Source organism: Magallana gigas, chromosome 8 (genome assembly GCF_963853765.1).
Source record: "Magallana gigas chromosome 8, xbMagGiga1.1, whole genome shotgun sequence".
Classification (NCBI taxonomy): domain Eukaryota; kingdom Metazoa; phylum Mollusca; class Bivalvia; order Ostreida; family Ostreidae; genus Magallana; species Magallana gigas.
Genome location: NC_088860.1, coordinates 40,637,448 through 40,663,746, shown reverse-complemented (window position 1 = coordinate 40,663,746; position 26,299 = coordinate 40,637,448). Strand labels below are relative to the sequence as shown.

Here is a 26,299-nt window from a genome sequence, read left to right as displayed (position 1 = left end):
AGGGTTCTTCGAAAACTTTAATCTTAAAATTCGAGCAGAGACATTCAAAAGTCATGTACATGTATATACATGTAATTAACAGTACATGTATGTCCCTGATTCGAGTTTGTAATATATCTTTAATTAATTGCAACAAAAAATAAGGTTATGAAAACACTAATAAACTATAACTATGTAAAAAGCTGAAGTTTTTCAAGAAATAAAAATAAAAGACATGGATAAATGATTAAATCAGCAGGCTTATTACAACTCAGTGTCTCGGCAGGCGTAAGCAGGGTAAGAACTCTTTGTCTTCTTTACAGACTTTGAACATTTTTATAAATATTTTTATTAAACAGCGAATGCAAAATAACCTTTTATTTCTTTGATCATGTATTTAGTTAGGAAACATAAAATATCCAAGAAAAAAATAATCATATATCAGATAAACGGCAGGCGTATAGATTGATAACTGTAAAACATTGGTCACTTTTGTAGAAATTCCTCCTTATGTTTAACCCTCTGGCTGCGGGAGGGACATATATGTCCTTTTACCGCTGGCTGCGGCAGGGACATATATGTCCTTTTTAACGTCAATTTGTTTATGGTGTTATATGGGCGTTATATGGCGTAATTTTGTGCAATTTTGAAATAATAGCAATGTCTGGCTCTGAAATATTTTTTTTTAAATGTTCTCAATATATTTTATATGTAAAAGTGTTGAGTGTTTAAGGTACATGTGTGTTTATTCGTAATATAAAATAAATCCAAAAATAAAAAATAAATACATCGCCGCTGGACTTCAATAACGAAAAACGAAGTTGTTCTTTTTGTGATATATTTGTATATTAAAAGGAAAACAAAGCCGACATATCAATTATTTAATCGAATTATATAGCAAACACATTTAAAACAATTTAATATGACGAATAAAATGATTTTTAAATTAAATGAAAACATCAAAACTTCAATGCATGCATTAATTTAACGTAATAAAAACATTTCTTTTGAATGTTATTAAATTGATTTTAACGAACAAAAGAGGCATTAAGATTTACTCAGAATTTCCCGTAAAATTCAAATTTTACGTCATTTCAATAAATTACGTCATTTCAACGGCGTTTTTTGAGAAACATGGATTCCGCTTCGGAAAACGAATCCGATTTTGAAGTAGTTTTTGACGAATCTGAAACTGATGATGATGATGATGATGACGTTCCAGTTGTTGACCGATTATGGACAAATGTACGGTATGTTGAAAACTTTGAATACCCACATGAAATTAATCCATTCTCTCGCCATATGGGTCCTGTGAACCCTCCAGTGAATGATGCTCCCCCTGTGGATTATTTCCACAAACTTACAGTTCCAGACGAAGGCAGGAATCTTATTGAAATTCTTGTTGAGGAAACAAATAGATATGCAAATCAGTTTTTGTCAAATCCGCAGTACAACCCTAAGCCATTTTCAAGAACTCTAAAATGGCACGACACAGATGTTGAAGAGATGTCCGCCTACCTAGGCTTGTATCTATCAATGGGAATTGTACGAAAACCTAGCATTGAGGCATATTGGCAGGGATCTGAGCAATCATATCTTTTTCGCACTCCTGGATTTGCAGAAGTCATGACGCGGGACAGATTTCAAATTCTATCCAAATTTCTTCACTGCAATAATAATTTAACACAAATGCCACGTGGAGATGAGAATTACGATCCATCACACAAATTTCGACCAATTCTTGATCTTTTAAATGAAACCTTTCCAAAGGCCTATGACTTAGCTCGGGATTTAACCATTGATGAAAGCATGGTCGGATTTAAGGTATACACACACATTAACACCATACCGGTATATCAATGGCAAAATATACATGTAAAATTTACAAAGTATACTATTTGAATTAGATATTCTATCTACATGATATAGATGTAATGTAAATGTTTCTATATTAATCTTTAAAGGTTATAAAATTCAGTAATATAATGAAACACTTCATTAACATATATAGTCAAACGAATTACGATTCAACAATAAACACACGAAATGTTTTTGAATATATAAAGGGTAGAAACGACATTGTGCAGTATGTGCCGGCGAAAAAATCACATCAGTGGGGTGCGAAGTTGTTTGTTTTAGCAGAGTCGGACACAGGCTACAATGCTGCAATGCAGTTATATGCAGGTTACTGAATATTCAAAGAATTCAATCAACAATCTATTAAAAACATCTCTAATTCCATTTTTAACGAATTTATCACCATGTAAAAAGTATATTTTACATGTTGAGAATATTTTTTATAGCTTTAACTTGTTGGTAAATTGACTCTTCTTGTTTCTTGTGGAATTCCTCCTGACTTTGATGTGATCGACTGTAAATTAATGTTTATATCGAACCTCTTAACTGTAACAAAGAAATAGAACATCAAAGTAATCAAATGTAGCTTTAGCAATATAATTATTATTAGATGTTAAATCATATTGCATACTAGCGAGTAAGCGGGCGGATCTAACATCTGATTTTAATAAGATTGAAGCTGTAGGAAATTATTCTTAAAATAATCGAAAGTGATGATTGAAGACCAATGGCGTCCATTTACATGCATACTGGTGAATAATAGAGATAATATAATTACTTCACAATAAACAGATAAGCGCATGGGAATAAATGAGAGTTTACTTCAGCGGTGGTCAGTTTAGGAATATAGAAATATGTTCTGATTGGAGAAAGTATGCATGCTAAAGATTTAGAGGGGAGAATAATAAATGATATTGTTATGCTATTAACTGAACTGAATGTGGAAAATACAGCGAATGTTGCGCTAATTCCCAAGAAATCTCGTAATCTCTCGATAAGGAAAATACCGATTATTGTACAAATTCGGCGATTATAATTTTATGTGTTGATTCCTTTTATGGATGCTTTAATTTAACGTTTCACCTCTTTCAATTCTCAAAAGTTAAGAAAATTTGCGTTTTCCCCCTCTTGTTTTAACAAAACTCATCTCAACAAAACTGGTTATCAACTTGGATCTTTTATATACGTTAGAGATATAGTCGCGTTTAGCTTGCTTTCCTGTCTGTAATGGTCCATACCCCACTAGATAAATAAAATGCGTACAAAATTTTTTCATATTTTTCAAACATGTATCTGAGGATATCTTCTCATCAAATTTTACCCTGTTGGGTGGTCCATCGGTATTATAAGAGCTAGGGTCGTTGCTAAAAATAGAACCGATTGCAGAAAATGGCGCTTTTTCATACATAGAGAATATAAGCCTAAGCCTGAAATTTGAATTTCACAAAATCATTTTTTGACTTATATCCTATGTAAAATAAAGGAATTATTATTTTAAATCAAAAATTTTTATGTTACACTTGCTTATTTATCAAAAAAAGATAAATCCATATACAAATGAGATAAAATGAAATAAATTTTCAAAGAGAATTTAAGCTCTTATAATTTTATTTACGTACAGAATTCTCTAAAATTTTGATATTATTTAAACCTTAACGCCCTTAATCAACTGGAAATAAATTTACCCAAGGGACCGGCCTTTTCAGGATCACAATGGGCGTATTTTGGGTAAAAATCATTAAAATATATATTTTGAAAAAAGATCCGTAAAATTTAAAATGTGCATAGGTTTATTATTTCATCATTCTAAAAAAATATGTTAAAATTATTGTTAATTAGAAAATATGATTTAAACAAACTGTTGATTAATCTGTATTATTTAAACCGCAAAAGATTGTATCTTTGGATATCGGTAAGTATCGAGATCGGTATTTAGAAATTGCAGTCACACGCGTGGATAATGCTAACTACCTGATATGCCTTTAAGACAGAACCTCTATTCAACCTTTTTTTAATGGTTTTAAAGACTGTTCTTAAAATGAAATAACTTTTCTTCAGCGCATGATTTTAATTCTAAAAACATTTTTTGTTGTTGAAAATATATCTATGCTCGTTGCTAAGCGAATATAGGATAAAGATGAAATAAGTCAAATTATTTCCCCTTGTGTATTTATCTCCCTTATCTATGCACTGGAATATATATAGATCTCGGTCGGTCAGGATTTCATTTTGGATGTTTATGGACTTTCAGGGATTAATGTTCAAAGAATTGGATTAAGTTCAGCCTTGTAATGAATTGATGTTTATGCAGGACAAAAGTAAGCGGTCTATATTTTCAAAACGAGTACTCAATCGACACAACCCAGTCAAATTTTCATTTCGCTGAGTAATAGGCTAATTGATTGCAGTTTTCAGGATTTTTAATAGATTTGTTTTGAATTAATTTCTAGATCAGCTTGATTTTTTTGTTTTGAAACACATGTACACCGTAGCGTTAGGTTTCGATTAGATCGGGCACGGAAAAAACGTAATAACGCGTGAATTACGTCAGACGTTGTTTTGTGACGTATGGATAATTACCTTAAGGACGTTGGATCCTGCGATCAAAAGTCTCTAAGTTTTTTTCTAAAGTATATTTTTAACATCTACACACATGTCTAAACCAAAATTCAAAATAAAATGTTGGGGTCTATATGCTCCTTTCTGTGCTACGGTGTATTTATTATGACCTTTCTGCACTGAACGTGCAAATTGCACATAAATCGCTTTTCCCTCTATAATTTTTTATCGAAATGAACCATGGTATCAAATACAAATTAACATTATTTAGAATTAATAAAATTAAAATTATCATAATGAAAAAGTTTGCAATTTCTTCTCCTTATTGATATTTTGACCTTTTTGCACTGAAAAAATACTATTTTTATTCATGAACGATTCAACATGCAATTAAATAATTTAAAAGTCTCAAACTTTTTCTCCAATTATGACAGATTTGTCAAAAGAAACTTAAATATTCAGAAAATAAAACCAAAAGTATGTGTCTATGATGTAAATTTTGAGATATGGCATGAAATAAGTTAATTTTAGGGGAAATTGGAGTTGGTTTTTTCTTTACTTTTATGAAATATCACTTAAACATGCCAATATATGTCGATAAAAATATTGAAATATTGTTGAAATATGTTTTTTGAAACAACACGAAGATATCCAAATGCAAAAACTATCTGAAAATTTGGTCTGCACGGAAAATAAGAAAGCTAAAATTACAGTACTCTTAAACAACCGAGTTATGAAAAATGTTCATTTTCTTCTTAAAAACCCTCCGCCACAAAATATAGTCCCTTACTACGCTCTCTAAATATGGAATTTTTCCTTCACTATTTTATTCAATATAGTTTATTTGGCATTGTAAAAAAGGAATTTACAAGTAGAATTCATATATGACACCGAATTTCCAGACTAGAGGTGACCCAAAATGGCTAACAAAAATCAGAGGATCGAACCTCTTTAACGAGGCCGAGTACAGAACGAGTACGCACGCTTTCGCGCAGCGTTTCATTTGTATTGTGACGTCATCTTTTTGCTTGGTTGACGCCATGGCGTGATAGTTTCAACTGCAGACATTCAGCGAAATGTGTTGAAAATGGCTCGTTTAATGCGTAAAATTAATGTTATATTGTGGAATAAACATAACTGTCTCGAAGTAGAAGCTATATTTGGGCTCGGGTCGAAAAAGTAAAGAGGGTTCAGCAGGCCAAACCCTCTGTCACGTTTTCTTAACACGCCTAAATATCGCTTAATTCATATATTTCAAGACAGTAACCATGTATTTTATATTAATGACCCTTAATATGTGATGTTATATATTTTTTTATTACTTAGATATGTCTGAATGCTTTAATAATACTATAAAGATCACCTTTTCCACCTTTATCAAATAAAAAATAGCCATTATCTGACAAAACTCGGAAATTGGGCATACAAAAATCAACTTTGATAAGACCCCTGGAACAAACCAGGAGGTAAAAGGGTTTTTTTATTTGACCATGTGATGCCTTTTAGCAATAACTTTAATATGTAGAACAGAAAAAGAAATCCCTAGGGCAGAAGTTTAAAAAAATGTGCAAAATTGATACATTTCAAGCGAAATCCCATAGGGTCCTATGTTAAAGATTAACAAACTTTGAGATGACCCCCTAAACAAACGGTGTGGTAAATGTCTTATTTTTTAATCTTAAAATAATAATTACATCAGTAGAAATTCAGGTAAAAAATTTCATTAAAAAATCTAGGGCAGAACTAATTAGACCCGGCCTCGTTAAATGCTACGGAACACTGGCATACTTTACATTCGCTAAATTGTTTATATCATACAATGCTTATGAAACCAACTAACAGAGTTTGTTGTCCAATCGCAAAATTTATGACCCCCCCCCCCCCGACATAAACTCTTAATGTATTTACTGTAAATAATTTGTCAATAGGTAGACAGGGTGGTGCAGCTAGGAGTGTCCACGGTGAAGGGTATGAGGTGGTGATGCAACTGATGGAACCATATTTGTACAGATATCACCACCTCGTGTGTGACAACTATTTCACGAGCCCGGCTCTCTGCTCTTCCCTCTTTGATAAAGACACCTACATGACTGGCACTGTCAGGGTCTACAGAAAAGGAATGCCCAAGTCTTTAAAGAATTTAAAGTTGCAGCGTGGAGAGTCACTAGTAAAGCAAAGCGGACCCATTATGGCACTCTGTTAATTATGGTGACAGGAAAACCTTAACATTTATGTCCACGCTATCCCAGCCCAAGTAAATTTATACTATAAATCATTAGATGATTATGGCGATTTTAAAGAGTAAAATAATTTATCAAATTTATAATTCATAATAAAACAGCTTCATACGCATTCCATTCATAAATAAAACTGTTCCAATAAAGGAAATTTATGTGAGCATATATTACAGCGTTATTGCGACACACAATGCCCGGGGAGTTGAAATCCAAATACCGGCAGTCAACTGCGTGTACAACCAAAAGATGGGTGGTGTCGACCTGTCCGATAAAAGTTTGGAGCTCTATGATCCTGACATAAGGTCCAACAAAATGTGGAAACGGATCCTGTTCAACCTCCTTTTGAGAGTCATTTGTAGGTTTCATACTACAAATCAACTTTTTAAAGCAAAATAAAGAAGCACTGGACTTACACCTGAGTTAAAAGCCCGCAACAGTCTATACACTGTATCTATATCCATTATAAGTTAAACATAATCCCATGTTCTCAAACTGCTATTATAAGAACAGTTTAGTGATAAAGATTTTTAGAATGTGGTAAATTGTACGTGTCAACCAAACAGTTGTAGGGGCGTAAAATCCGTGAATCTAAGAGAATTTTGAAGGCATTAATTACCTACATGTACTAATACGGGGGTCAAAAGTCATCAGGCGACATGTGCATGGACTCAGTACTTAAACATTGCAGACTAAATATGAACAAAGCAAACACATTTTTAATGCACATCTTCGTATTGATGCGACAAACCAGATAATTGATCAAAACTCACTTCGATTTACTGATTTTCAATTTTGCAATAACCGTCCTTATATTATTATAATATCCTTTTAATATATTGTGTATACTTAAATATTACATCAGAGACATGTTATTTATGTCTCTAATTGCATGCGATTAAACGGTAGTATTTAACAGAAATTTAACGGAAACAAAAATTGATTTAAAAACTCGCTATACAGATTACAAATAATGCTATGGTTGGCGCACATGCAATGTTATATGTATACAGATAAATTTAAGATCTATTGTAGTAAAACATTGACAAAAATTTGCCAGCCCGGCCATTTTCTTTAATAATCACAATACAATAAAGCTTGCTGATTTTTTTCAGCCAATGCGTACATCATATACAGGCAAAATAGAGGTCTACGGACTAAAATGAACAGGATGGACTTTCAAATGGGAGTTTGCTTGGGACTTGTTGGAAATTTTCGGCAACCCAGGCGCCTTGCTGGAAGGCCAAGTCTGTCCGCTCAAGCAAGACTGACAGAGAGGAACTTCATAGAACAACTTGATGGTAAACACCCTTAGAATCGATATCGAAAATAATTAATTATAATACTCTGGTATAATTATGTTCATGCAGCAACTAAATAACGACAAACTTAATAATAACAACATTTTGTCATCTGATTTCTAGGCAGAAAAAGAAAAGTATGCGTCATCTGCAAAAGCAAAATTAGAACGTGGTGCGCATCCTGCGGCATCGGCCTGTGTTTGAAATGTTTTGTCACATTTCATACAACTAGACAATTTGAGGAATAAATAAAAACATCAATCTGTTATCTTTTTTCTTCTTTTTTTTTAATTTTAGAATATACCGACTTGATGTAGCAATTTCTTTATGCTTAACGATCGTCAGATTTCCGTCTCTATATATCGTAAAATTAATTAGTAAGAAACAAAAGGAATTATTTAAAAATTGATTTCATTATTTCAGTTCTGATGCTTAAAATTTCTCAAGTGGCTAGGGCCACAAAATACTAACTATAGTTAGAAAAAGTACAAAGCGTTAAAATAAATGAAATTATAAAATAAAAGATAAGATATGACTGGAACGGGCACTTTATGTAATACAATCGAGCGCAAAATTATTTCCGCCGAATAACGTCAAAAATTTTATGACGTCGTTTAATTGTCGCAGTGACGTTAGTATATTTGCACGCTTACGTAGCAGCCAGAGGGTTTAAGACGAGTGTGATTTAACATGTTTGTGGTTCCCCCCGTATAGGATAAGTTTACTTCGCACAGCTGACATTTTACGATTTTTGAATCTTCAGTTCTTTTAAAATATTTCCAGACCGGCGGCATTTTAGGTCTGTTCAATTTCTCTACTGTGTGCTATCTAATTTATATAATAGACTATATAAACGGTGTTCAGTGAAAACAAATCATTAAAGTAAGCCAAAAATAAGGGTAGAAGACAGCCAAAGGTGGGAAAAGCTAGGTTACAGGTGCTTGGTCACGATAATTACTATATAAACACTGCCACAGGCGATAACGGTCATTTAGCATATTTAGAGGCGTAGGAAATCCTAATTACTCTATGTACAAGTGCAATGGACATTTTAAGTTTTAAAACCGATGTTTTAATGCATTATTAAATAAACTTAGAAATATTAAAAAATATACATCCGAGTAACTGAGTACCGATTTTAATATTAGATACTCGGACGTTCGATCGAGTACCCGGTTAACCGGGTACTTGTTGACATCCTTACTTTACACATTTAACTTTATTACATATGTGAAATACACTTTACTTATTCCTATTTATCTGGGTATCATCATTGATGTACACCATGTGCTCGTCTCAGTTCTATTTACCGGGAAAAAAAGAAAGACAACTCAATTTCAAAATTTTGTTCTCTCTCTCTCTTTCTTTCTCTCCCAACCAAAAAAGACATCTATCTACTAACGTGGCATTATACTTAGTTTAAAAAAAAATACTCAAGACTGAATGAAAGATCTGAACTGTTATCACCACGTGACCAAAAACGCTCAAATATACCTACATGTACAGCCGTCAGGGACTGAGCTAAAGGTCATGAACATTACTCTCATACGTACGACGTAGAAATTTACATGCGGTGTTTTTTCCTTCTGTGAAAATTTACGCGTTTAATTTTTACGGATTTATAAAACTCGTAAAAATTAGTAAAAATTAGCAGCACGTAAAAAATACCCGTTATACGGTATTTTACTCAGAAACATGTCGATTTTTACTTCATCTCTGGTTTAAATTATAAAAACTACAGGCATAAAATATCACTAGAAACTCTTCTAACTGAATATAGCTTCGATTTCTCTCTATTACGTATAATTATCATTGATGACGTCACAAGCATGTTTAATAGAGAAGATCATGTCGGGAGACAAATCATCGGAATGCAGTGTAAACAATGCCGAAATAAGACTTATTTTATACAGATACCTAAGATTTAGATAAGTGTCAGTTAGGATATAATAAGGCATGGATATTTTGTTTTATCAGCGAGTGTTTTAAGGTAAGCAGATCGACATTTATATGGCTTGACCATCCTTTCCTCTGTCAATGTGTACAAAGAAAGGCAAAAGTGTAACACTACCCCGGATATTATGAAAGATGACTTTGGTAAATACCAACGGTATATGACCTAAACTACTTGAAAAGTGCTGCTAGAATCCTGTGCTTCGTTGTTTTAAATGAAAAATACGTTGTATTTTCAAATGAAAAGAAGTTGAGAGGGTTTCCGATAAATATTTACAATATCTTTTTTATGCGATTAACAATAGGATTCTAGAAGCAATACCAATAAACATGAACTAATTGCCGATCGAATTATAGTAGCAAACATACAAATAAACTTCGGGGTAGTGTTACACTTTTTCATTTTTTGTTAACTAAGGTAAAAAAGTGATCTATTTTTAACTGTCACGTGATACCATGGCTAGGCAGCTTCAAAGATCGAGTCGATTCCGAAGTAGAAAAATGATATCTTTGGAATCACATTCACTTGGTATTCATATTCAGCACTGTTTTCATAAAAATGAACAGTTTTTAAATTGATCATAATTTTGACAGTCATTAAACTCGGAGTTGCCTTAACCTACCCGCGTAAATCTTTAAAAATCTTCTTCTAAGAAACTAATCAGTCAGGAAAGGTGAAACTTGTGTGGAAGTATCCTTAGGTAGTGTAAATTTGAAATTGTGAAAATCATGACCCCGAGGGTAGGGTGGGGCCACAATGGGGGGTCGAAGTTTTACATAGGAATATACAGAGTAAATCTTTAAAAGTCTTCATCTCAAAAACTAAGCAGCCAGGAAAGCTGAACCTTGTGTGGACACATCCTCAGGTAGCGTTAATTCAAAGTTGTGAAAATCATGACCCCGGGGGTAAGGTGGGGCCACAATGGGGGGGGGGTCGAAGTTTTACATAGGAATATACAGAGTAAATCTTTAAAAATCTTCTCAGAAACTAATCAGCCAGGAATGCTGAAACTTGTGTGGAAGTATCCTCAGCTAGTGTAGATTCAAAGTTGTGAAAATAATGACTCTCGTGGGTAGGTTGGGCCCACAATGGGGGGGGGTTGAAGTTTTACATAGGAATGTATAGAGTAAATCTTTAAAAATCTTCTTCTCAGAAACTAATCAGCCAGGAAAGCTGAAACTTGTGTGGAAGTATCCTCAGTTAGTGTAGAAAAGTTGTGAAAATCATGACCCCCGGGGGTATGTTGGGGCCACAATGGGCGGGGGGGGGGGGGGGGGGTGGGTGGGGTCAAAGTTTAACAAAGGAATATATAGAGTAAATCTTTAAAAATCTCCTTCTCAGAAACTAATCAGCCAGATGATTCTTTATAATAGTTAAGACTTTGGTCCCAGGACAATTTTTTGGCCACACAAGAAGGTTCAGAGTTTGGTGTAGCTTTATATCCCATATACATGTATAAACAATCGGTAAGGATCTTTTTGAGCACTGCAATACTCAACATGTGATATGACTATAAAATCATCCTGTTAGAAAAGGGACTAATGATTATAAACATAAGAATATCCAGGGGGAAAAATGGATTTTATTTATACAGGATCTACATGTATTATTGTACATTGTCCAAATAGTTTGTATTATGACTCCATTAAGCTGATTTTATCATACCTATTGTTCCTCAGGTGAGCGATGTGGCCCATGTGCTTCTTGTTATACTATTGTTATACATTAACTGTAAATCAATGTTTAAGGTGAAAACATAAACATCTGCTGGTCACCAGATGGCAGCATTATAGCTGTAGGCAACAAGGACGACCTAATTACGTTTATTGATGTCAGAAGTCACAGGTCAAAGGCCGAGGAACAGTTTAAGTTTGAGGTCAATGAGATCTCGTGGAACCATGACGGGGACCTATTCTTCTTGACGAGTGGGCAAGGCAGCATAAACATACTGAGGTACATGTAGTTTATAGATAGATGAAGTATGAAACATTGCAGTATGATGAAGCATTAATGAACTGTGACAGTCAGACCGATCGAATACGGACATCCGAGTAGCTCAGTCGTTAGAGTCGTGGACATGTGCCTAGTGACTTGGGTTCGAATCCCGGTCTGGTCCGTCATTATTTCTCCCATGCCGTTACTTTTGGTGCCATGACTAACCCCTGGAACTGACAGGTTAACTCCTGCCAGGGGAAGAGCCTGGGGTGATCTTCGAGGGCGAAGATCATTTAAGGGGGAGGAATGTGACGGTCAGACTGGTTCAAATACCGGCGCCAGATAGCTGAGTTGGTCGAGCACCTGACTGAAGATTCAGGGGACCCAGATTCGAATCCCGGTCTGGTCTGTCATTATTTTTCCCATCCCGTTACAGAACAAATGGTTAGGTAATGATGGATACGACAGCTCAATGAAGTGCACAGTTTTTCATAACTGTGCATACTTTATTAACTCAATACCTAGTGCAGCATTTTGGTAATTTTGAAAAAATTGAATTGTATGCAAATTAAACACATTGTTATCAACAGCTACCCAGATTTAAAACTCCAGCACACCCTGAATGCTCACCCTGCTAACTGTATCTGTATCGAGTTTGACCCCAAGGGAAAGTACTTTGCCACCGGTAGTGCGGACGCCTTGGTCAGTATTTGGGACGTAGCAGAGCTAGCCTGTATTAGGACCCTCTCCAGGTATTGATAGTTGTACACAATATACATGTATTACATTTAAGATTCACTTCACAAGTACTGTACATTTTGTTGCATAGAAACTACACATGTACACTCATAATGGTCTCAAAAACTTACCAGATAATATTTTTTCTTGTTTTAAAAATGGTGCTATTTTAGATCTACTCCCAGAAAAATGTCTCTGTATATCAATGTATATATTTATGTATGGTAGAAAATTTATAGCTTTTTGAATTCTAAAGCTTAATAAAGATTTACTGATGTCAAGTTTAATATGTAGTTCATGCATTTTATATGACATTGTTCAATATGCCCAAGAAATCATATATATACCGTAAGCAATGAAATTTGGTCTCTGTTTCTTTAGAAGAATTTATAAGAATTGCAACCATCTTTTTATCATATAAACTCTACTTATTAAAGATCTCTTATTTTTGGTCGAATGATATTTCTGTTTTATTGCAATCACTGAAAAAACAGAGACATGGACATTTAATGTGTTGATTTCAGGTTAGAGTGGCCAGTCAGAACTCTGAGCTTCAGCCATGACGGTAAAATGCTGGCCTCAGCATCAGAAGATCTGATTATAGACATAGCAGAGGTCGACTCAGGTAAGAATGTTTTAGTAGATGCTATATGTGTGGTATGTTTATGTGTAACGCCATTTTATGTGCTTGAGTAAGTCATATCAGTGTAAAAAAAAATGTAAATCCATACATGTACCGGTAGTAGTATTTATCAATTAACATCATGAATACATGTACTTCGTCTTTTATGAAAGTTTAAAAAACCCAAATAACATTCTGATATCTGCAATAATGATTACTAGTTATCAGCTGGGTCTATCAGCCCTTCTTCTGTTGAAATATTTATACAAATTCCTGACTTGAACATGTATGCTAATGCATAGAGAAAGGCTCAAAATGCATAGGTGTATTGCAATTAGAGTCAAAATCCCCTTTATATCATTTCTCTTATTTTAAGTGCCATATACACTCTAATACAGTCTTAATTGATGGCTGCATTATTCTTTACTTTCTAAAAAAAATTATCATTTTCTCTTTCTATTGATACATAGATATTGTAACAAGTCTTGATATTGAAAAGAATGTACACATTTTTTGTAGATCTTGCTGGGAGTCAGAGTAAGATCTAGACCCTTTAGTGCCACACGTGACCATACAGGTACAATGTAGTTCAGCTGCTCTGCCTGATTGACAAAGGACCGGGCACCTGTTGATATCTTCAGACCTATGGGAAGTGGGACCTGAGGCCGTCAGGTTGGCTAAGGTATATCTGTCATGGAGAGAGAGAGAGAGAGAGAGAAAGAGAGAGAGAGAGAGAGAGAGAGGCTTATAGATAATAGCAATTGTCTTTTAATAGTTTATTGATAGTTAGTTTCATAGAAAGCATGCCTACACTGTGGTCTATTTCTATCTGTGTGTGTTTACAGTGTCACTGGTGGAGGCCGTTTACCTGGAATACGCCCGTCTACTGGCCAACCTAGGACTGAGGGCACCTGCTGAGTTCTACTGTCAGAAAGCCAGTGATAAGGGGAGGCAATTCAAAGAGGAAGTATGCATTCTCTTTAACTAAAATGTGTTCGATGTCTGTGAATGATGGAAAGAAGAGACATAATACTCAAAAAATGATTCCTTATTCCTTATTTATTGCAGTGAACACAATGGAAAGATGTGGAACAATTCGTATGCATGTATTCTTGATTTATTATTTCTTCAAAGCTACAAAAAAGATAATAAATTGATCATTTAGTCATTATCTTTTCATTTAATTGCAATTACTATTTACAACATTCTCTAAAAGATAAGAAAAGGTATGATAACCTTAAATTCCTTCGATCATAGTATTTAAATGATATTGTTACTTAATGTAATATGAAATCATAATGTATAATAAAATTGTAATAACTTTTTGTTTGGTAATTAAATCTAACCTACTTAAGGTCCAGGGGATGGATGTTCTATTGGTACACGAGTTAAAATGATATTGAAATTTATTAGAATATCATAGCAAAGTGGTTTTGAATTTTGAATATTTTCTGCATTATACAAATAACTCTTAGACGTAGTAAAGACAAGTAAATATACATGTAATTGCCATGATGTAGCTTAGAAGTTCAAGAAGGCCACATGCAACATTTCAGACTGACTGTATTTCGCCTAAATTACCAAAACTTTTTGATGAAATTACTCTTGACTACCTGGCTTCTGATTTCATGGATAAGGAGTTTTACAGTGGATACCACAGCTTCAGTGACAATGCCTCCATGATAAACAAGTGTTCTTACCGGTACTTCGATGATCTATGTGTGTTCGAGTCCATCGTGGATTGTTGTTTAAAACTCTTTGACATTTTAGAGGCCAAGACCATGTCGTCTGCTGAAATTGTGTCGTCTGCCATCAACTTTAAACCCACCAAACACCAGTGTCCTGTGTGTGGGAAGACCTACGGAGGAAACACCAAGTTGAACTATCATATGGCTACCCACACCGGCATCCGGCCTCACAAATGTTCCATCTGCGGCAAGGCCTTTACCCAGAAGTCCACTCTGCGCACACACTTCCGGATTCACACAGGTGAGAAACCGTACAAGTGCAGGACCTGCACTCGTGCGTTTGGGGACTACTTCACCAGCATGAAGCATGAACGAACCCACAGCGGGGAGAAGCCCTACGCATGCCCAGAGTGTGGAAAGTGTTTCACCCAATCCAGAAATATGCTCCGACATCGGCATACACTCCAGAAAAAAACTGAAATTCCACAAAAAGTGCTTATACATTAAAGAATACATTCAAGAAAGTGCCAATATTTATACATGTTGAAACTCTTGTGTTGTTTTTCATTCAGAGTTTGTTATTACTGCATGAAATCAGTATTGTTCATTATTTTAATGTATATGTATTGCATTATGTTTTATGTATTTTAACATGTAGAATGTTCATGTAAATGTATATAGTACATGTACTTGTAATTGTGTTTGAGTGTTATGTATTTTGTAAAAAAAACGTCATTTCAAGATTTTTAATTATTTGAAAAATTAATGTTGTATTTATACAATTATAGTTGTTGGTTTATTTTGTAAAAGAGGAACACACAAATATGCATGCCTTTTTTCTGATGTTAGAACCATTTTAACAAGAGATTGAACTTTGCAGGCACGTAGCATCGGGGAGGGGTCTGCTCCACATTTTTTGCGCAGCAAAGAATTTTCTTAAATTTAAATACAAGAAATTGAATTAACATGGAGTTGCCCCCCTCCCCACTTTTATGTGACCATGTAATAAAAGTATCTGACTACGCAATCGATGTATATTTCGCTTTACTTGAAACTGCATCATTTTTAACTTGTAATACGCAAGGAATAAATAGCTACATGTACGCCGTACTGAAATTCCAAGGTCTTGTTAAAATTGTTCTACTTGCTCCTATTTTTTTTTTTGTGGGCCTGTCTTTTCAGGTTAATGTCTTCTTCCTAATTCACAAATTATCTCAACAATAGTTTCACTAAAATAGTTTCAAATAAATACCATTTTTAAGCTGTTGACAAAAGATCCCAAGTATACATGTAAGTTTCAGGAATCCTCCCTCTCCAATTTTGTCTGATTATATAAATGATTTATGATAAAGAGTTAGAACTTACTATCCTGTTATTAAACGGTGTATATAACTAAGATGACGACCATTTGATTCTGAGTAGGGGGGGGGGGGGCGTACCTATATGGACATAGCATTTATTTCCATTCCTTCTTGGGTCTAAATTCTTGATTTAGGTTGAAAATAGAAACTGTCTTTTTTGTCAGATTGTGTAGCTAGCTAAAGATTTATTTATTCAAATGTACCAAAACGGAAATAAAATACTAGCCCTTAAAAGAATAGCAAATCTAATTTGAAAGGCCCTTGTTTTACGTACATTTGCCCAGTCTCAGTTTCTAGAGCTATGGCGTTCTATGAATTCGAATTAGACTATTAAAATGAGCATTGCTTTTATAACACACATATGATCGAATGACATGTCCGTTCATTTATAATTGGGCTAAAGAAATAACTTGCTTGTGTAGATAAGTGATAGTTGACCCATACGTTGGAAGTTACATGTATCTCGCAATATCTTGGTTTTATCAAACTAACAAATTAACACCTGTACGTGTTACTTTGATTAGCATCAAGAGTTTATCAAAATTAATAACTTTAAATTGACTGTAAAATATCTCTCTCTCTCTCTCTCTCTCTCTCTCTCTGTGTTCGGCACTTTCAAATGGAAACCAAAATACGCATTTGATGTTTTGACAATGTGCCGTTATAAATACTTAAACTTGGACAATGGCTTCAATGACTGTCACCACAACCAGCTAACTGTTGATTTAAGGATTAAAGATTTTGGAATATTGTTTACAAAATATTAGCGGTAGGTAGAATCATGTGCATATATTTCTAAAAGTATTGAACACAATAAAAAAAATCCTGATATTATAAATTAACATAATATCTATTTCCAAAGTGATATTGTTCATAAAATAGACGGGGGGGGGGGGGGGGGGGGGGGTAATTAAGTTCACTTAATAAATTACATAGTGCCTGTTTGGGAGGGTAACAGTTGAAATTGACACCCCTCAATAACCATTGTCAAGCCACGTGAAGCGGTTGACAATGGGTTTTAGCGGTGCCGGACATCTCATCGAAAGACAACTCGCCGAATGCGACAACTCATCGAATGTCAACTATTCGAAAGTAAAACTCACCGACGCGACAGGTCAACGAAAGACATCTCGTGGATGACGACAACTCATCGATATAAATTGAAATAAAAATATAAATTCATTTTATTATACTGAATGTAAGTATAGTACTGGGGGTAAGCGTACTATACCTATTACTCAAAAAAAGTATCTTATACACCTACCAAAAACTTAATATTACCAAAATCATAAAATTCCTAATCCGTAATGGGAAGGGGGATTTTCAATATCACTTTTAATATTTCCTTATTTTCATTTCAATTCGGAAATGTCGGGGCTGAGCCATTCTCGATGCTATGTGCCTTGTGGTTAGGTTTAACTTTGCAAAAAAAAAGGGGGGCGAGCCCCCCCCCCCCCCCCACCCCCCCCCCCCCGGTTCCGTTGCCTATGTAACACATAATAGTAAATAATAAACATGCATGTGCATAGTGTTTGAACTTGATTTGAAATACTTTTCAATAAAAAAATACACACTTTTATTTCAAACCTGGCCGGTAAAATAGAACATTGATAACACAGACTATCATGAGGTAACTATTTGTATATTTTTTTTTCAGCACAGTTTGGGTTCTAATAAACTTGGCATTTTAATGCTATGGTTTTTTTTTCCAAATGGCATCAATGCTTTGCATTTCAAGTTTTTAATTTGGTGTCCTTTCTTGGAATTTTAGCAACTTAATAATTATATACATGTAGTTATATAATCAAAATGCGTTGATATTATTTTTATCAATACAATTCATTTTTTCATTCGGACCTGCAAATGTAACCTCAAAGAATATTGGGGAATAAGATGGCGAAATTGTCCATTTGGTTTAATCGTAAAATACAATTTCAAATTTAACATTTTTAAAATTAAATATATGTGATATGTTTTAATACAAGTTTACAAAAGGGTCATTTCTAACTATATTTAATTTGAAATATTTAAAAAAACGATAAGAAAAAATAATAAATCCGTAAGTTTTGGTGGTATCGAACACACAACCTAAAAATACAAGTTCTATAAAGCTCTAACCACTGAGCCATTTCATTCACAACGGAGTGCGTTGTTTAAATGCTGTATGAGACGTAAGTCACAAATTTACGGACTTGTATTATTTAATTTTCTAAAATGTTCAATTGTATGGTTACAAAATGACATTTTTAAAGTATAGTGAATCATCTCTCCACATATTTGTTGATTAAAATTGGTTGAAATTCCATTAAACCGCATATAGACTAATGACAAAAATATGGAGCTTAATTTACGCGTAGACCCACTCTATAAAAAAGGCATTGAAGTTATAAAAATGACACTATTTGGAGGTTTGACACGCATGCGCCAATTTAAAGCAACCTATTCCAAGTATTTAAAATATTTAAGGGTTACAAACCGATGTTACGTTAAATATTAATTATTTTTTTTAAAAGTATCAGATTAAATGATATTTTAATCTTGCAATATCTACTAGTTTGCCTCGTATGGGCATTTTGCAAGCCTTCTTCACCCATCTTCTTTAAATTATGATACACAACATGCAAGCACCTGCCGTTATAAAATTTTCTCCTAATAAAAAAACCCTATATCTGATAATAAACAAGTGTATTATTATACTCTGTCCCGAGTTTTTGCTTCCACCACTTTTCGCTTGATATTTCAATAATTATAAATACATTAACGTTGTGCTCAAACTATGTTCATCCATTTATATGAAAAATGTCCAGATTATCTGTTTTGAAACGCCCACTCTTTCGCTTCAAGTTTCAATACACACCCCAAAATAGAAAGTCTACGGGGATTTTGCATTGTATCAGCCATTAATAAGCCCGGATGATAACGTTGAAAAATTGTGTGAGGTGTCCCGAGTACTTCCGAATGTAGAAAAGATGTAAACATTTCCAATATTAAATCTCCGTAAAAAAATTGTTTTCGTTTCTCTGAAATTTTATGAGTGAAAAGGGATAATTTGTCAATGAAGATATCTTGGATATTTTCCATTTCATTGATTTCAACTGTACTTCTTTCACAGGTATGTGTATTTTTATTAAATATCATCAAAAAGTGATTGAAGCAATAACTTGGGAAAGGCTATAGATATGGGGTATTTATTTAATTGGGGAAAACTTTTATAACGTCAGGTGGCTCTTTAGTGAATGTGTACACTTTTACCTTGTACAGAGTGTGTAATAGAGACATTCTTTTCGAATAATTTTAGTGGCTCTGAAAAGAGCCGTTTCTTATTTATGGCAAATGTTGATAGGACGGTAACTGTGAAATCATTGGACCATGACATGTCCTTCCTCCTCTTCTTCTGAGTCACGCCTGACTTGTTGCATCTCCTGAGCTTTGATCATGGCGTATTCGTAGTAAACGTTGCGTAGACCTTCGATTGCCGCCAGGCGCAGACGTAGAGAGTACCGGAAAGAACGCTGACCGGAAGTGTGCGCCATTCGGTATCGTCTGCTGGCGGAGGAAAGTTTCTCGTTGAGCATCACAATCTGGAGGCAGGTTTTCTTAAAGTAAATCTCGGAGTGGTCCAATCTCTTGGCTAACTGCATCACGTTGGCGGAGGATATTCTGCTATTGTTGTCAACTCTTTGGGGAATAATATGATTTTTTGAGTCGATACGGTTTTTATAAGGATTTTGTCGGGGTTCCTTTGATAAGGCTTCCCCCAACGAGCGGTTTGAAGTACCGCGACAAATGGCGCCGGCGTCGGCATTGCGCGCCGTATCAAAGGCGCTATCTTATCTGTGAAACGCTTTTTAAAAATATTAAGCAATGCCAAATTCTTCAGATACAGAACTTAATGTACATGTTTATTCAAGATATGGTCGAGAAAGTTATTTCAAAGTAAAACCATATAAAATATTATTTTTAAGAACAAAAATTAAAACAAGGATGAAGATATAGTGTAAAAAATTGAAACCATCGAATTAATTGAAAATTTGCAATTTATATTTGTAAAAATTGTCAAGTGTTATGAAAGAACCAATTTTCATAATTGGATTCTTTTTGTTTATAAGACTATAAATTATACTTTTCATATTACATGTAATTTACATAAGTAATTCCATTGATTTCTATATGTTTTTAGTTTGAAAATATATTTCATACGTATTTTTAAAACAACTTCTTTTACAATTATGCAACAAGAAAGTTAATTCTATTGTCATAAAAGCAAAAATTTAAGACTTTATTTTTCATTATTTTTTTTTAAATTTCCATATAAAAACCTAAAGAGTCCTAATAACTTTAATCGATTTTCATAAGAAATAGAGCAGAAAATACTAGTGAATTTTATTAAACAATAAAGTGCTTTCTTTGGTGATTCATTCGGAATATGAAGGTAGGGACATTGCAGAAAAAATACATAACCCGCGTTAGCGGATTATGTAAATTTTTATGCAATGATCACTACCTTTATAACCCGAATGAATCATCAAAGAAAACATGTTATTGTTTATATTTAACATATTTCTTTAAACTAATCGATAAATTGATTAGGAAAAGCAAGTAAAATTCATTAAATTACTGTTGATGTACGTAAGTAAGTTAGCTAAAAGAAACAGCCAAATCGTCTCCTGTGACTTTGAGTCTGACATCGTCATGATTATTTCGTGCAGTCCGTGATTTTTCCTAGGTCGCTATAGGTTTGGACCAATCGATAAACAGGGCGTGTCGATATCTATCCTGTCATTTTCTTGTCAGTTTCAGCCGCTGTAGATGTCGACCAATCGATAAATGGGGCGTGTCTGGCTGTTTCTTTAGAGCTATGAATTAACGACAAGTTTCCGTAAGAAATAGAGGGAATAATACTTGGGAGATGTAAAAAAAAAATATATAAATCAAACCTGTTCTTTTTTTTTAGCGATACTGCTTAAGTTTATGTATTTTTTCATTTTCCACATGTTAACTCAGTAAAATAAACACCGTATATTGAAGGGGAGTACTTTACATTGATAAAATAGTTCTTATACAAATGTAGTTATATTCAATTACGGTCTTCATATATTCCACGGGAGAAACTTTTTTTGGGGGGGGGGGGGGCAGTTTGGTTTTTTTTTCAATATCATTGTACCTCGTCTACGGCAAATCTTATTTCTAGGTCTTTTCCCGTTCTGTAACGTTTACTCTATACGCGTATAGCTTACTTTGTACTTTATATTTTTGGAAAGAAAGATAAATGATGGGGGACCTTCAAAAATCCTCCTGTAATCAATTTCAATGATGTACTGGTAATTGAACTGTATATCTTTAACCCCTTTGTCAACAAAGGCGGTAAATCACATTCATTGGTATTTTTTAAGAGGGTTTTCAACGGACTTAATTTTTGAGTTTTTAACGCACTTTGAATTTTTTTTTCAAAATGTTTTGCCACAGTGGTTCTGTTTTGTTTTCATCTAACCCAGTTACAACCGAGTTAATCACCTGGGCAGAACACCCCAACCCTCCTCTGTGTAACATTGATGTTCGGGACTTTTGGGTTTTTTTTAATCACCCCAAATTAAATATTTCCATTGTACCTTACAAATTACCAAAAACAAACAACGTCTAAAATCACTTTAATTGTTTTTTATAAATGTACCTTTTAGTAGTCATGGACATGCGCGGATCTAGATGAGAGTCGAAGCCCCCCCCCCCCCCCCCACCCCTCGAAGAATTCAACCTCATTAAATTCACAAAGTAAAATATCGACGAAACCAGGCCTAGGATCCTTCTCCAAACAAAGTACCCCCCCCCCGCCCTGCGAAATTAAATTATCTGAACCCGCACATGACAGGATTCTCATTCCAGGGGCGTCGGAAGGCATTTCATATTGCATGGGGCGGCGAATATTTGATAGAAAATAAGGTGGGGCGGGGAGTGAACCGGATTTTACTTGAAATGAAGATATCCAACGATATGTACCTTAAATGAAATTATAATATAATTAACATATTATGTTATACCGAGCGCAGCGAGAGGCGGGCGAAGCCCGCCTCGCGAAGCGAGGATTAATGGTAACACGTATATAAAAGAAAATCAGTGAAAAATGAAAGTTGAATCAGGGGTACTAAGGCCAAAAAAATTTTCTTCCAGCCCTGGGCGCCGCCATATTGGCAGCCATTTTGTTTTCAAAAAGTTAATTCGATCACTGGTTGACTGGTACTTATCGAGGTTTATTGCCCCTAAACTCGATTTAATAAGTTCCAATGTTTCAATAGAAGGTAATTTGAATTAAAAGAAATTAAAAAAGAAAACAAATAAGTTTTAATAGTGCTTCAATCAAGAAACACGACTTGTTCTATGTATGTCTTATCAAATTATCAGATGGAAAATGAAAACATTAACGCCAAGGAACTGATCTTTAAGATTCTGAATAAAGTATTCAATTTTATTACATTGGCATTCATATGAATTAAATTGATGAACAATGAAAGAAGAATAAATTTCGAATCACGTAAGTCTCTTCGGCTATTTCCGAAGACGTTTTACGTCTGAAATATGACGTCATAATGTAGACTGAGCACGCGACATTTAGTTTAACTCTGACGAATGATTTGAGAAGGCAATCATGCTGGCGGATCCTACTGTGTGCGTTTTAAATAGATTTTATTATACAAAAATCAAACTGCACTGTGTTAAATCTGCGCTCGGTCCAACGGTCACACCGTTTACATATATTAGTGATAATTGTAGTAGATAAATACTTAAATAGTTTCAGCTCTTTGTACTAAAATTGATATGATCATACATTGTAATAGCGAGCGCAGCTCGCCGGCGCGCAGCGCCGGCGCGAAGCGAGCTCTACCGGCAAAGCGTGTGTGAATAGAAAATTCGGACTATAGTTGCACATTCATTCAACGGATTTTTTTTTGCGTCAGTAAATCGGACCAGTAATGCCTTGTTTTAATCGTCCCAGTAGTTCCCTGTAATTATGGTTTCCCATTTCACACTCTCACGAGAACAAGATAAAAGACTATGTACATGCATTAACGCCAATTTCCATTATTTTTAAGACTAACGGAGTTATCGTCCTTTCGAGTGACGTCACAATGGATTTCTTGCACATTGATCCGACAGAATTTTTCGAATGTGTCACAGGGGCAGATGAACAGACGAGGAAGTCACGGATATAGCCAAGGAGGACTTTATTTTAGCCATCATGACCAAACAACAGCTGGACATGTACCAAAAATTTGCAGGCCGGATTTTCTGCATGGATTCCACACATAAAACAAATAGTTATTCATTCAAGTTAATTACTCTCATGGTAGCTGATGAGTTTCGTAAAGGTTATCCTGTTGCATTTTGTATTTCTAATAGGGAAGATGAATTAGCAATATCTTTATTTCTGTCATCAGTTAAGGCTCTCTCCCCTGAAACAAAGGTCAAGGTTATAATGACAGATGATGACAATGCAGGGTGGAATGCAGCAAAGTCGGTCTTTGGTTCTGATCTTCAGCAGTTCCTTTGTACCTGGCATATTCAAAGGTCATGGATAAAAAATATCCACAATCATTTTAGGAATGATGCTCAGAAAACAGAAATATACTGTTATCTTTGTGCCATGCTGCAAGCAAGATCAGAGAATGATTTCAATAGGTATAAAGAATCATTGATCTCAAAACTTCTTACTATGAATCCTGGGTTCTTAAAATATTTGATGGATAATTACTTTAATCGTCCTGAAAAATGGTCATTGTGTTTTAGGAAAGGAATAGAATATGGCAATGTTAATACCAATATGTTTGTAGAAAGTTTTCATAACCAGCTGAAAACTATATACTTCTCAGGGAAGCGCAATAGGCGCATAGATGTGCTTTTAGACACTTTGTTAAAGATAGAGAATGACCATTTTATCAGACACCTACAACGTGTTTCTTATAACAACCCTTCTGATAGTGATGTGCATATTAAGGATAGGCATGACAGAGGTTTGGATATTGATAATTCCAGGGTTAAGCAAATTACCAGCAGTATCTTTTCATTAGATTCTGAAACAGATAATTATATTATAGAGGCCATGCTGGATGATTGCTCACAGGAACATTGTTATAGCAAATGTAAAAATTTACCATGCATAAATCTTTGCTATCACATGTATCAATGTTCTTGCAGTGATTACCACAATGGTCATATATGTAAACATATTCATAAAATTCATTCTCTTTCCAGTGTTTCAGATACTATTGTAAGAGATTCAGATGAAAATGAAGTGCAACTTTGTCATCCTGAACCAACAGCTGCAAACCCTAAAGAAAAGACATCCAAAATACAACTGCAGCGAATTGATAACCTTCTCGACGAACTTGGTCATCAGGTTAAAAATCCACAAGTCATAAAATATAGATTATCTACAATAATTAAGTCTTTAGAAAGTTTAATTTCAGGTAATAAAGCTTGCATGACCATCCAAGATGAAAATCCCATGAAGCTAAATCCCACCGAAAGAATTGCAGGAAACGCAAATAATATACTGCAACCAAGGTTTCACAAAACTGAAAAGAAAAGGGGGCGGCCGAGGAAAACACCACTGAAGAGACCAACAGAAGAGGATATGAAAAAACTTCTAAGGTTTATGAATATTATTTCTTAATATACTAATCAATAATAGGGATGAATTTGCTTTGGTTAAATGATCACAGAAGATTCACTTATAAATACTTGAAATATATGTTAACTATGGAGAAATATATAAGAGAATATATACCCTACATGTATTGTAAAACTTGATCAAAATGTGACTTGTATAAAAATGCAATACTAGAAATTGATTAACAAATGCTAACTTCCATTGAATCTCATTATGACAGGAATGAAGGGGAGACTCCTACACAGACTGAGGGGGCAGCAGCAGGACCATCTCATGGCTCTGTTGCTCCCTACCCTCCACTCAGGTTGGTTCATCCCCAAGGACAACCACTGCAAGTGTCTCGGAGTGATGAACAAAATGTGTTTTCGTAAGTTACTTCGTTAATTTGATTTGTAACATGTAATTTTTTAAAGTATTATTTGTAATCACTTACAAGCACATTGAAACTACTCCTGTCAAGTGCAATAAATATGTTGAATTTATTGATGTTTTTGTGCTTATGTATGTTTATTGATTTTATTACAAAGTATTGGCCAAGGTGGACTGGGTCAACCATCTTGGATGAGAATACCACCATCTATGTTAGGCAAAAGGATAACTGTTGTCAAAGATGGAAAGCCTCAACAGATCATATTTTCAATTAATGGTACATGATTAATTGTTATACTATGAAATTTTAAAAAATGCAATAGAGAAATCTTGTAGGAAAAGTGCATGTGATACATTTTCATACATATGTTTAAAAACTTGTGCTGAAAAATAATTAAGTGAGAAAAATTATGAAAATATAATTATACTGCTGTTAATGAAATATACAACCATGTAAATGTAATAATATACTAGCTAGTGTGTAGACTTAATAAAAGTTGTATTTAATAGGTGACCAGGGAAATCCAGATCCTGATGGAGAGTGAGGGTAGAGGCAGATATGTGGCTGTGGCATTAAGTCAGTCCTGTAGTAGACTGGCAATGGCAAAAAGGTATTTCCTTAGGCCAGTGTCATCAGCTACATATTCTCTACTTGAACTTGCCGGAGATTTGGGACAGCAAATGCACCTAAATGCAACATCTAGTTTTAAATGGTGGGCTGTGGAGGGTAGAGGCAGGTATGTGGCTTTGACATTAAGTCAGTCCAGTAGCAGGCAAGTAACTTATTCGTTCTGGTTAAGCTATTTCTTACTTTGTTTCAGAAGTTAATATAATTTAACATTCATATTCACATGTTAATTTTAAATTTTTAAAAAGAAATTTTAAGAGAGAGAGATTCTGAGAGAGAGAGAGAGAGAGAGAGAGAGAGAGAGAGAGAGAGAGAGAGAGAGAGAGAGAGACACACACACACAGACAAGACAGAGAGAGAGAGAGAGAGACAGAGAGAGCAGAGGGAGAGAAAGGAGTTTGATGGGGTCAAA

The 26,299-nt window shown here is 34.5% G+C and overlaps 3 protein-coding genes across 4 annotated transcripts; all 3 read left to right on the top strand.

The window, feature by feature from the left end:
* Positions 1–497: 497 nt before the first annotated feature.
* On the top strand, positions 498–8,573 carry LOC117683636 (piggyBac transposable element-derived protein 4). 2 transcript variants are annotated; one of them, XM_066070424.1, is made up of 6 exons: positions 498–1,803; positions 2,046–2,163; positions 6,324–6,649; positions 6,806–6,987; positions 7,767–7,930; positions 8,054–8,573. In XM_066070424.1, exons 1-3 carry the CDS (start codon positions 1,114–1,116, stop codon positions 6,596–6,598), a joined length of 1,083 nt encoding a protein of 360 aa, XP_065926496.1. In that variant the 5' UTR covers positions 498–1,113; the 3' UTR covers positions 6,599–6,649; positions 6,806–6,987; positions 7,767–7,930; positions 8,054–8,573. The 2 variants fall into 2 exon arrangements, with proteins under 2 accessions (XP_065926496.1, XP_065926495.1); XM_066070423.1 differs by having other exon boundaries at positions 7,745–7,930; positions 8,054–8,572.
* On the top strand, positions 6,879–15,198 carry LOC105317884 (uncharacterized). The gene is made up of 7 exons (XM_066068866.1): positions 6,879–6,987; positions 7,745–7,930; positions 11,633–11,837; positions 12,410–12,571; positions 13,082–13,182; positions 14,025–14,146; positions 14,950–15,198. The coding sequence occupies exons 1-7, from the start codon at positions 6,879–6,881 to the stop codon at positions 15,058–15,060; spliced, it is 996 nt and encodes a 331-aa protein (XP_065924938.1). The 3' UTR covers positions 15,061–15,198.
* Positions 15,199–24,006: 8,808 nt separating this feature from the next.
* LOC117691707 (uncharacterized) lies at positions 24,007–26,188 on the top strand. Its single transcript, XM_066069750.1, has 4 exons — positions 24,007–24,871; positions 25,111–25,257; positions 25,418–25,536; positions 25,770–26,188. The coding sequence occupies exons 1-4, from the start codon at positions 24,042–24,044 to the stop codon at positions 25,802–25,804; spliced, it is 1,131 nt and encodes a 376-aa protein (XP_065925822.1). The 5' UTR covers positions 24,007–24,041; the 3' UTR covers positions 25,805–26,188.
* Positions 26,189–26,299: the final 111 nt, after the last annotated feature.

Excerpts from the sequence above, each read along its gene's own strand:
- LOC117683636 (XM_066070424.1), top strand. The coding sequence starts at position 1,114 with ATGGATTCCGCTTCGGAAAACGAATCCGATTTTGAAGTAGTTTTTGAC. Across the intron at positions 1,804-2,045 it reads AAAGCATGGTCGGATTTAAG|GGTAGAAACGACATTGTGCA; the intron begins GTATACACACAC and ends GAATATATAAAG. Across the intron at positions 2,164-6,323 it reads TGCAATGCAGTTATATGCAG|GTAGACAGGGTGGTGCAGCT; the intron begins GTTACTGAATAT and ends ATTTGTCAATAG.
- LOC105317884 (XM_066068866.1), top strand. The coding sequence starts at position 6,879 with ATGGGTGGTGTCGACCTGTCCGATAAAAGTTTGGAGCTCTATGATCCT. Across the intron at positions 12,572-13,081 it reads TGTATTAGGACCCTCTCCAG|GTTAGAGTGGCCAGTCAGAA; the intron begins GTATTGATAGTT and ends TGTTGATTTCAG. Across the intron at positions 14,147-14,949 it reads GGAGGCAATTCAAAGAGGAA|AGGCCAAGACCATGTCGTCT; the intron begins GTATGCATTCTC and ends TTGACATTTTAG.
- LOC117691707 (XM_066069750.1), top strand. The coding sequence starts at position 24,042 with ATGTTTGTAGAAAGTTTTCATAACCAGCTGAAAACTATATACTTCTCA. Across the intron at positions 25,258-25,417 it reads GATGAACAAAATGTGTTTTC|TATTGGCCAAGGTGGACTGG; the intron begins GTAAGTTACTTC and ends TTTATTACAAAG. Across the intron at positions 25,537-25,769 it reads GATCATATTTTCAATTAATG|GTGACCAGGGAAATCCAGAT; the intron begins GTACATGATTAA and ends TGTATTTAATAG.